Raw genomic sequence first — 12,414 nt, 5'->3', positions numbered from 1 at the left:
GGTGGGATTTCGAGGCTGAGGAGAACCAGAACCGAGCTGAAGCACGATAGACCCGAACCCAGCTAACACAGGGCAGAAAAGCGGAGATGGCCAGTTACACTCCGCCCGCACCATTTGACCCAGCTAGAGAGAAATGGGGAACGTGCAATGGTTTGCTCAACCCAGGTTTCATAGAACCAGTCCTGGCCTGTTGGCAGTCTCTTCTTGTAGCCTTGGTTCATGAGGAAGTACAGTGATTCTTGGAGGATCCATTGTGATCTACTTCCAGAATGGCTTTAATTTGCTCTGGGATCTACTGACCCGCCCAAGCCTGAAGGAGCGGAATAAATGGAAGGGGACTGGTAGGATACAAGTTAGGTTTCTCTCATGGTTAAAGACTCCTTCCATTGTGGGGGAAGAAAGCATTAAACATAAGCAGGCGTGTCTCAGCTCCCAATTGGCTGACTTAGTTGCTATGCCTATTCATTGGCTGACCTTGTTACCATGCTTTCCCAGTCATGAACATTCTGATACAAGAGTGGTCTTACCAACTCAATTGGGAGTTGAGACAGACTGGAGCCAGGGCGTGTCTTAGTCTGCAGCTTCTGAGTCTGTGCAGAGAAATGAAGCTGAAACCAGAGTGTGAACTTGTCTACTGGTCTGCTCTGCTGAAATGAAACTAACTGTTCTTTCCTGCCTTGTGTTCTGCCTGTAACTTGTTATCACATTGAAAGAACTCTGCTATTGGTATTGTAAAATTTACTTCATCTGTTATTATGTATATAAAGAGAAATTAATGAATCCTGCTGAATCAGTTATCTGTGTGTGCTTTGATTTTTGCAAGAAACTCTGACATCTCGGAATACTGCATTCAGTTTTGGTCTCTATGATATATAAAAGATGTTGAGACTCTAGAAAGAGTATAGAAAAGGCTAAAGCATATGAAGAACAGCTGCAGAAATAGGGCATGTCTAGTTTAATGAAAAGAAGGACTAGGGGTTACATGATAGCAGTGTTCTAATATCTGAGGGGCTGCCACAAAGGGGATCAACCTATTCTCCAAAGCACCTGAAGGCAAGGCAAGAAGCAGTGAATGGAAAATAATCAAGGAGAAGCAATCTAAGGAGAAATTTCCTGACAGTGAGAACAATAAACCAATGGAATGGCTTGACTTCAGAAGTTGTGGGTGCTCCATCACTGGAGCTTTTCAAGAAGAGATTGGGTAGCCATTTGTCCAGAATGGTATAGGGTCTCTCTCCTGCATGATTAGGATTAGATTAGAAAGCCTCCAAGGTCCCTTCCAACTCTGTTATTCTGCACAAAACTAATTCAGTGACAGCTGTACTATGCTACATTTAGCAACATAGTATATTACAGTAGTATTAGTACTATTAGTAGCAACAGTATAATGGTATTATAGCAATATTATGTTGTTGTGACCTTGCACCCTGCTGTTTGGGCCAAGAGATCTCAAGAAGCACCCAACATGGGGCTTTGTTATCCATGAAATTGTTATCCACCAACATTAACATATGGCATTTTTATACTTGATGCTTTAACAACACATATATGCATATGGAGCATATGGTTCTTACATGTTAATTGTTTTCTTCATTAAGTCTCTGGAGAAGGGTCTTATATACTTTGAAAATACTTCCAGAGGTCCAGCACTTATTCCCAATGCAGTCCTTTGCAGCAGATTCATGAGGAAAGGGGGTGGATGGGTTAGGAGCATTTTAAAAAGTCAAGATGGCTGCAATAGCAGTCAAAACTCCACCCATTAGTGCAGACTTTCTCAACCTTAAGAACTAAGATGCGTGGACTTTAACTCCCAGAATTACTGCTGAATTCTGGGAGTTAAAAGTCCATACATTTTAAAGTTGCCCAGGTAGAGAAATACTGCATTAGTCCATTTTATTTAATAATTGTATCATGCTTCTCTTACACACCCCGCCCAGCATCACCCCGTAGAGAGAAATGGCTGGATTGAACATGTTAGCCTAACAATAAATGGGGGCCTAACAAAGTGGGAATCAAACAACCTACCAGATTCTGGAATTCACAGTGAGAGACAGCAAAGGCATCTTTAAGTTTCTGTCCATTAGCATCTTTCATATAAGCTGAACTGCGTCTTCTACTGCTTGTATCAGTTGAATTCAACTGGAATTATTTTCAAGTAAACGTATTTTGGACTGCAGGATTATTTTGAAACCAGTCTTTTTCAGCAGTGCTTATGATCATTATAGGATTCCTTATCATTACAAGGCAATAGAAACCAGTCTATTTGTATCAGCAAAGTAACAAAAATTCAAATGCTGAATAGCTGCATTTAAGTGACTCATTTTGTAGTATGACTTGCAGGCTGCTTTTACATGGCACACTAATGTATGATATGGATTGTTGAGTTTGGCTTCATATGTTGCATGAACCTAGCCTTGTAGATTTAAACCATGGATATAACTTAGCATGTAGAAGTCCAGATGTTTGGGATTCATTCACTGAATCTGGGCTTAAATTTGTGAATATAGCTTCAATCTGTGCTTCAATGTGAAATTATCAAATGCTGCATTTGTGACCATTGAGAAAGTTAAAAGAAACAGGCATGAGAATTCCAGTTCATATTTCAATTGATAGTATCACACTCAGCTGTCAAGAGGTATGGCTTACAGTACTTTTATGTACAAACCAGACCATTATGGTTGGTTTAAAAAAATTACGTATAAAGTAGAAGTTGTGTTTTATGTAAATGTAGCCATTGATGTGTTCGCACACTGCACACAATTTAATTATGGCATAATAAAAAAGAATTCTGGCTTAGTCTTAGCTAAATCATGGTTTACAAGCCACAGTAACTGAACTCACACAGCATGCTAAATCAAAAACTAATGAACTTCATTATCATTTTATGTGATGTAGGAATTCAATCCCTAGCAGGGTTTAGGCAAAGATACAATCCCTACATAACCATCTCATGTAATTGCTTTGACTCAAAATGATTATTGATTATATTGTACATTAACAAAACCAATAACAATACTATGATAATACTTCATAAAAAAGGCTATAAGATCAGTTACATATTCAGACAAGCAAATACATTTTGTATCTCTTTAATGCCACTTAATGAGTGCCTGGACTTCTTTTGCAGCCCAACTCTGATAGCCCTTGCAAATACTTAAATATTACTAGTTAACCAAAACTTCAGCAATTTATTTTCAAGAGAGACCATAATATTGACTATTGTACATAGCCTAGTGTTACTTCTCGTAAGATGGGCAGCTATATATATTAAAGAAATAAAAATATTTGTATAGCTTTCAAGGTTGTTATAAAAATAAGTGAGCCAAAACAAGTATTTTAGATATTTGAGAAACATGCTCCGCAATTTAGTGAAAAATAAGGTTTGCACACCAAATTAGCCATATCTCCCTAAACCAAGATGAATTCTGAATTTCTGCCTCAACATACCCTAAATTTACTTACAGAATCAAGTTGAGATACAAGTACAGCTATTGTAATCTTAATTGGGCATGCTCTTTTCTTCCATACCATAATGTGTTTTCTTATTTTCTGATAGCACAATCCTATCCACTTCTCCTGAGAAATGTTCAACTGAGTTCAAGTGAGTTTACTTCTGAGCAAATGGTAATGAATTTGCATCCAGAATGTTATGATTTTACTTTTGATAAAGTGCTTTGTGAATATATTTGAAAAGGCAGGCTGAACAACCCATCATTACAAACCCAAATTATTATTTTCCCTAAGGTTCCAACTCTCCAAACTGATTTGGTCCTCTTTGTCTATATTACAATGTCCAGGTGAGGGCGATTTGGATTTGCACTTCATGCTAAACTATTTGTAGAATGTTACCTAACGATGGGAAAATAGGGAAGTATGCAGGTTAATGACAATTTATTTCATTTTTATTAAATTTTAAAACCGACCATCTCCTTCATACAATGTTATGAAGAAGGAACATTGCTTAAAATAAACTGAACGGGTGTGTATAAGAGCAATCTTCTGCTCGCTTTGTTACACGGGAGCGATTTCAGGAGAAACACGCCTAACCAACATTGCAGCAAGGGGTTTCTCCAAGAATTGCACGTAAAAAAAGAGAAAAGAAACGAGTCCGGAATGAACGGGCGCTGCATAAATGTGGACTGAATGCAAAACAGAGTGACCAGAACGCCGAAGTGGTTTGGTTAGAGACAGAATGAATGATGATTAAATCACAAAACGAATCTTATCTATATGATCGGCTGGTGGGTGGGAAAGTACTCCACGAAAACCCGGCTGGAATAGACGGAACTGTTGCGATCCTGAAGAAATAAAAAAGGCTGAGGCCGCGTATATGGCCGATAGGACCTTCGCCGATAGAGAAGCTACGCAGAGGATACACAGCTCTTCTTCAGCTACGTCTTCTCAATTTCACGCCTTTTTAATTATTCCGTTTCTCGCTCCCTTTGTGCGCCATGCGTAACGTTGCTTTAAAGCTAGGAAAAGGAAAAGCGCGGCCGTCCGCTAGGCTGTGGTGCGCGTCGCTTTGAACGCCCAGCGTGGAGCGGACCCTCTCGTCACTGGGAAACCCTGGTTGGTGCCTCAGCGTGCCAAGGAGCCGAGCTAATCTTGGCTTAAAACCGCCAGCACGTTCCAAGCAAGCGACTGGCTCGGGCCCCGTTCCCACAAACCTATCCGCAGCAAGGCTAACGCCGGGCCCGGGGTTTCGACAGCCTCACAACACCGCCCCCCCCCAATCCCTCCCGCCGCGATCTCGGGGCGGAGAGACGCCGCCCCCACCCCCAATTCAGCTGCTCCGCCGCCAGCTGGACCTCCGTGCCGCGCCGGATTGGCGAGGACGCCTCTCCATTAAAGCGGGCCCAGCCAGTCGCCGGCCTCTCCCCCCCCACCGCCGCCTGTTCCCGCTGGGCGTGCGAGCGCTTGTGGCGAGGAGGAGGAAGAGAAGCGCTCGCGGTGGGAGGAGGCTCCGCGGGTGTCAGAGGGGTGGCGAGCGCTTGGCGGCTCCTGAGGTGGGGGGGTCGAGCCTCCGCCTGAGGGCATCGCCGGACAGCCGCTTCCCGCGGCTCAGAGGGTCCGCAGCTCTCCCCGCTCCTGCTCGGCCTCCTCGATGCGCGGAGGCAGGAGGCGGCGGCGGCGGCCACGACGCGGGTTTCGTTCGCTGCCTGCGCGCTCCGGCCGGCCAGCAGCCGAGCCAGCAAGCCAGCAATCGGCCGGCTGCCGCCTCTAACTAATCTTGCCTGCCCGCGCCCGGCTCGGCTCGGCGCCTTCGCCCGACCGCGCTGCCCCTTTGCCTTTCTCTCCCGCCTCTCCCGGCCGACGGTGCTCGCGAGTAAAACTGTCTTCATGAGCCCCGAGGATGTCCGGAAAGCATTATAAAGGCCCCGAAGTGAGCTGCTGCATTAAGTATTTCATCTTTGGCTTCAACGTCATCTTCTGGGTAAGGCGGTCATTGTATTTTTTTTATATATTTTTTTAATTTTATTGGTTTCTGGCCGAAGAAGCAGTTGTGCGTGATGGTGCGGTTTTTGCGTGGAAGGGGGTAGATCCGCGCGGAGAGAGGGAGGGAGGGCGAGAAAGCAAACGCGCGTGGCGTGGAGCGCGGCGAATCGCTCCTGGCAGGTTGAATAGCGTTTGTGGGTGGGTGGGGGGTCTTTGTCTATCGGTACAGCGGGGGGGGGGAGGGAGGGCTCGGTTCGCCTTAGGAAATCTGGATAGTTTCACGGAGCCTTTTTATCCCCTTCGAAATCGTGGATTTGCTTTTCGTGACCGCCTTCGTCCCCTCAGGGTTTTTTTTTTTTTTTTGAAACCGATGCCTGGGTTTGTGCTTTTTATCCTTTTGGCCAGGTGGACCTTTGGGGGTTAAGGTGTGGACCTTCTCCCCCAATTTTAGGCCTTCCTTGCTTCCAGTGATTATTTATTTAAAACTATGCCTGGAGAAAGCAAGATTCTACTCTATCAAGAAGCCCTAGAAACTGTAGTCTTAAAAAAAATAAAGGGTTATGCAATGCATAGGGAGGTGAAAAAGAGGTTTCATGGGTTTCATGGAAGAGCCATAGAAGGGAACACAACTTGCCAAGCTACTGCATATTTATGTGTGTTTTAGAATAAGGCAAGATTAGAGGTAGCATTTTTTTTAGAGTAAACATTTTGGGCAGTGGGTACCTATTAACCTGGCATCCTCCAGATATGCTAGATAATGTTTCCATTGATGAACTTACATTGTTGGAGAATGAAATGTCTGCAAGCTAAGAACCAGGCTCAGAGACGGACTAAGGACTCCACATGGATAGTCTTACTGAATAACTGGAAATTATGTTGGTTGGAAACTGTGAATCGGAGATTTGTAGCTGGTCAAAGTCATTGAGAGTAGGACAGCTGCATGATTGATTGTTATTGTTATAATGTTATAACAATAACAATTGTTATAAAAATGATTGTTCTAAAAATGATTGTTATTATATCTGGAGGGCGTCAGGTTGGGAAATCAGATGTATGCCAAGCTTGTTATCCTCCTGACTGACCTCCTTTAATTGGCTTTTCTGCTATATGTAAAATTGGTGCTGTGTGCTAAAATATCACAATACTTTCTCTCTACTTTCTCCCTTGCTTGTTCTTGATTTATGATAGTTTTAACATAACATAACATAACATCAGAGTTGGAAGGGACCTTGGAGGCCTTCTAGTCCAACCCCCTGCCCAGGCAGGAAACCCTACACCATCTCAGTCAGATGGTTATCCAACATTTTCTTAAAAATTTCCAGTGTTGGAGCATTCACAACTTCTGCAGGCAAGTCGTTCCACTTATTAATTGTTCTAACTGTCAGGAAATTTCTCCTTAGTTTTGACTACCTCTTTACATTTACGAATATTAAAAATAAATCTCCCCATTATTGTTCCCTAAATTGGGTTGCTAGGAGAACAGACAGTTCATGCAAAATGTCAGAACTTGGATGTTGGTTGATGGTATACATACATATCCAACCATGTTTTAGCTTTTAAATTTTGGTTGGGCTGGACTCTTGCGGGGGATGATAAGAAAGTACACTAGCATATCTGAAGACCCTTAGGTTGGGAATGTGTGCCAAAATTGTAGCAAATAATGTTGTTTTGTTCAGTGTACTTGGCTTGTAGAAGACCATATTCCATGAAATCTGCTAGTGGCTGGTGCATTACATAAAGGACATAGATTTTGCATTAAGTAATCATACATAGTGAAGGTGAACAGAATTGGATCTGAGTGATTGTGAAAGCAATCTGGACAAAGTCTTCCATTGCTGTATGGGGAAATTCATTAAAAGCCGTTCCCCCCTGTTATTACATATTGAAATGAAGGAAGTGCCAAGTTTTGATTAGTTTTGGCATTCTGGTCAAAAGTTAATGGAAAGTGGCCAGTGGCCTAAGACAAGAGAAAGGTGTTAATGTTGTTATTCAATTTGCCCATTGAGAAAAAGCCTTCAATCATCTAAAAATCTGGGCTCTTATCCAGAAAAGCTTTTGCTTTTGTAAATGTGAATGTTTGGATATTGCAAGATTCTTGCTTGTTAGTGGGTCTCATCCTGGAAAATAAAGGCCAGGGTAAGGTTTGTACAAGTCCTTTCCAGGAAGCCTAGTGCTCCTATAAAGGCAGAGAAATGCATGGTTTTGCTTGTTGTCTTGTGAAAACTGTACTGGATTTACCAAAAGATTTCCACAAGTCTAAAAGTCTTCAAAGCTGTTTACATCTGCTTTGAAGAACAGTATTAGCTATGCTAGCAACCCTGCATTAAACTTGTATTCTGATATGACTGTATTTATAAATGTCCTAGATTGAGTCTGAAATTATTTTTAAAGATTGTAGCCTTGTAAGTGCATGTATCTGTGCAATCCATTCTGAAGAAAGTGAATTTAGAAGAAGCCCGAGACAATTCTGAGAAAATACTGTTGAATTTTGATTAGCACAAAAGCAGCCACAAAAATGGACTTTTCTCCATGACAATCCTGTCTTTAACCTAGTTTTAACCTAGGCTCTGCGCTGGCCTGAACTTCGAAGGTTGATCATGACTATCACTCATTCAGCATTGTTGCAAGGGGAAATAGTCACTGAGTAAATGGTCATTAAACAAGGATCATCTATACTTCAAAATCTTATACCTATATTCCACTAATACTGTATATCAGGGCTGTCAAACTCAAGGCCCACGAGGTGCTTAGATCTGGCCTGTGAGGCTGCCCTGGAAACAGCGAAGGACTGGCTCCATGGTGGCTCTTCTAGCAAAAACAGAGCTTGGGAGGGCCGCGCGCTGCTCTCCCAAGCTCCGTTTTTGCTGGCAAAGCGCTTAGGCCACCACAGGCGCCCCCGACATAAGTGATGTCGAGCTGGCCATGCCCCCCCCCGCCATGCCTCTCCCGAGGCCAAACACAAGCCTGATGCGGCCCTCAATGAAATCAAGTTTGACACCCCTGCCATACATGATCAACAAGTATCATCTGAAAGCCAGTTCGATGTAGTGTTTAAGGCATCAGTCTAGAAACTGGGAGACTGTGGAGTTCAAATCCAGGAGACTGTGGGTTCTAGTCTCTCGTGGGCACAAAGCCAAGTGGGTGACTTTGGGCCAGTCACTCTTAGCCTTGCAAATGTGGTAATGGCAAACCACTTCTGAAAAAACTTGCCAAGAAAACTGCAGGAATATATCCCGGCAATTTCCAAGAATTGACATGATTGAATAGGAGGGGAAAAATGGCTATTTATAGTTCCTAATCTGTTGAGACATTATTGATAGGCTGCAAAATCACTTCTTGATTGGTTTAGCTGCTGTGATGTCAAGGAATAGATCAGAATGTAAATTACAAAGTTAAAGAAGAGTCTCTGTTATATCAACATAGTTTCATCTGCATTCTGTAAGCTAGTTTAAACGCACGGTACATTTTATATGCAAATTTTATTTGCTTTTAACCTGAGGCTAGTGTAAATATTAAGATGTACATTTTCATGTATCATTTGCTTCAGCATTACTAGCATGTAAAGCTATAAATCTGACTCTATAACTTATGAGTTAGAGACAGGTCATCATGAATCTTGCCATGACTGTGGATTGAGCTGTCTTTCTGCATGTTGGCTTGTTTTGAAAGTCCTAGGATGATTATATCTGTAGGGGCAATGACACATTTGAATAGGTACATAATTTAATCCTAACCTGAAATGTGCAGACTTTACAAGTTGGAACATGCTATGTTTGTATCAATAATACTCCCTTTAAAACTTCAAAATAATTGTATTAGTCAGAGGATTGCATTCAACTCAACTTACTTTCTCCATGCTGAAAACATGATTAGAGGTTTTATTTGCATGCCCAACTACTAGAAAAATTAGACTGGTGTGTACAAGGAATAAATCTTGTGATTAGAAGCCTGCCTATAAGCAGGGAAGGGTTTTATTTTGGCAGTAGTACCAGGTGACACATCCATGGTATGTGGATTGAATCACAATTGCACGTTCTAGTTTACCTCTTTTCTAGTGATTGAAGTAGGTTGTCTTTTTAATTTAAGTTTAATTTTCTTTGTAAGTGCATAATATATTTATCTAAGAATTGATGTCTTTGCATTTTATTCTAGTACATTATGTTTAAATTTTGCTTAGAGAGAAAAAGCTTGCATTTATAATGGAGAAGAAGACCAAGCACAGATCTGCTTGGGAAAGGGAGAAGTGTAATTGCCATTTCCCATGTCAGTCAAATGCTAACTGAAGAAAAACAGGCATAGCTAGTCCTTGAGTTATAACCACAATTGGGACCAGAATTTCTGTTGCTAAGCAGGGTGGTGGTTAAGTGAGTCACATCCAACTTTATGATCTTTTTTGCCATAGTTCAGTGAATCATGTTGATGATAGGCAAATCTGGCTTCCCCCATCAACTTTGCTTGTTGAAACTGGCTGGGAAGGTTGCACATGGTGACCATGTGACCTTGGGATACTGAAACTGTTGTAGAACATGCCAGTTGCCAAGTGACCAAATTTTGATCACCTGACCATGGAGGAAACTGCGATAGTCGTAAGTCTGAGGACTATTCATAAGTAATTTTTTTAAAACACTGTTGTAACTTTACAACCAACTTGAATGGTTGTAAGCCAGGGAGTATCTGTAGGATATTAGCTTAAGGGACCCTACAGAAGGTTAGAATTTTTCTTAACAGGTCACTGCAGAAGATTTGCACTTCTGTACCAGCCAAATCAGAGGCTAATATGGGTTTTGGTTCTTGTGTCTTCTCTAGCAAAAAGCAACATTGCCTTGGATAAACTAATTGCGAAAAATCCCTAATGCTTTTCTGTAGACTGATTAATGTTAGTAGTTGCTTACATTGAAATATATTTTAATAAAACAGATTAGAATAATTACATTTGATTAGGGAAGCTTATTCTTAGTGGTAATAAGTTGCTCATCTACTTTCTAGATTTCAGCTGAATTGGAGGTAAACCATGAAATAATAATAAGGAATACAGGATAACAGATTTGGAAGGGATATTATAGATCTTCTAATCCAACCCTGTGCCCAAGCAGGAGACCGTGGCCTATACCATTTCAGGCAAATTGCTTTCTAATTTCTTCTTAAAAAGGTCTGGAACATTCACAACTTCTGGAGGCAAGTCGTTCCATTGATTAATTGTTTTAACTGTTAGAAAATTTATCCTTAGTTCTAGTTGGATCTGTCTTTGGTAAATTTCCATCCGTTATATCTAGCCTTCCCCTCAGGTGATTTGGAGAATAGGTTGTCTCCCTTTCTGTGACAAATAACATGGTTACAGGGTTTTTGGTGAGCTTTTAGGATTTGATGAAAGACATACTGCAAAACACTTATTGATTATATATTTTGCTGTTTAGTTAAGACAAACTGGATTTATTTTCCATTTCAGTAACATTCCTTAGCAAGGTGACTTACATTTGGAGAAGCCAAGTCTACCTATCCACTATTTTCATAACTGTTTTACTGATAAACAGCAGGAAAGGAGAAAAAAGGCCCCCCTTGAAATTTAAAATGAATGGTAAAGGGCCCTTTATTTCTCAGTTAATGTTATTCAGCTTGAATGATCTCTAATGCCATAGTGTGTACTTTGTAATTTGGGTTTAAACTGTGTGTATACTGCTGTGTTGTACAAGACTCTAATGTTTTCTATTTTGAGTCAAGAAAATATTTAAAAGTACTGGCTGGTACACCTCTCTCAGGCTGACAGTACATGGTGTCTCTTCTCTCTTCTGACTTCCCTGGGGTTGTACTCCACCAGGTAGATTATTTGATTATTATCAATTTGCTTCTTTGGATTCTTCTGTCATTCCTGACATGGATCAAAATTGCTCAGCCCATCTCAGAATCACCAGCCAGCATTGCTCATTAGTAAAATACCTAATCACATTAGTAAAATGAGGCATATTTATGAGAGAATGGAGGAAATGTAATGACTCACAACCTTAAGATGGATCTAGATAAGCTGTAGACTTTTCTAGAACCATCTTAAGGTTGCCAGCCATTGCATTTCCTCCATCCTCTCATTGATAAGCCTTGTTTTCTACCACTGCCTTATTTTGCCAGCTTAGCAGCCCTACTTTGTCCTATTCTTATGGGGAACTAAGCTAACTTGCATGCTGAACAGCTCATTTCTTGGCTACAAAAGGTGTCAAGTCTTTTTTGATAAATTCAGGAGCTTCTGTAGCTTGTCATAACATACTGTGATGTCTGGAATACATCCATAAAAGAAGATAGGATGGTTAAAACTCTAATGCAGTCTCATCACCCATCTGCAAGGCATCAGTTTGTCCATGTCAATAACTTAAGGATGTACAACAAAACATTTTAATATGTTCTTATACTGGGTATCTGTGCATAGCTTTGGAGATTTGCTTAATAGCCTTAAGTAGTGCAGTAGCAAAATTATTAAGATTAAATCATGCAGTGAAATGAGTTATGCAATGTGCATAGTTTAGCAGGGCAGGGTGCTAAACATCTCTTGGTACAACATTTGAATGCAGAGATTGGGGAAAAACAACCAAAGTTATTCTTTAGTGCAGGATATATACAGTCGAATGTTATGTTACTCAAAGCATTCTGAAAGGTCCAACCTGTCACCTTGTTATGGTCATGGAGGATGCACATGTTCATTTTCACTGGTTTGGTTGTTGTATGGAGTGGCAGCTGATATATTTATCTCTAGTTATAAGCTGCATGTTGGACTCAGACGGCGACTGGAGGCAATTCATTAGTGGCAAATGGGAATCTATGGTAACAGCAGTTTACTTGGCAGCTTCCCCGGTGTAAGATTTATGTGCCCTGGATTTTAAGAGCTGGGAAATGCAATGGCTGAAAACTGAAGATTTACATGTGCGTAGCCTAATTTGTCTGCCATTCCTCATTGTGATTTTAGCTTCTTGTACATTGAAAGCTTCCTTTGAG

The 12,414-nt window shown here is 41.2% G+C and overlaps 1 protein-coding gene across 2 annotated transcripts in view; it reads left to right on the top strand.

The window, feature by feature from the left end:
- The first annotated feature begins 4,765 nt into the window (after window positions 1–4,765).
- TSPAN5 (tetraspanin 5) overlaps window positions 4,766–12,414 on the top strand; it is a 76,228-nt gene continuing 68,579 nt past the window's right edge. The window contains exon 1 of one of the 2 annotated variants that reach the window (XM_058192099.1): window positions 4,766–5,434. In XM_058192099.1, coding sequence (XP_058048082.1) covers window positions 5,354–5,434 — 81 coding nt within the window. In that variant the 5' untranslated portion in view covers window positions 4,766–5,353. The remainder of the gene's footprint in view (window positions 5,435–12,414) is intronic. The other variant, XM_058192098.1, reaches the window with a different exon arrangement.

The sequence above is a fragment of the Ahaetulla prasina genome, chromosome 8 (genome assembly GCF_028640845.1).
Source record: "Ahaetulla prasina isolate Xishuangbanna chromosome 8, ASM2864084v1, whole genome shotgun sequence".
Classification (NCBI taxonomy): Eukaryota; Metazoa; Chordata; class Lepidosauria; order Squamata; family Colubridae; genus Ahaetulla; species Ahaetulla prasina.
This window is presented reverse-complemented; position numbering and strand designations above follow the sequence as displayed.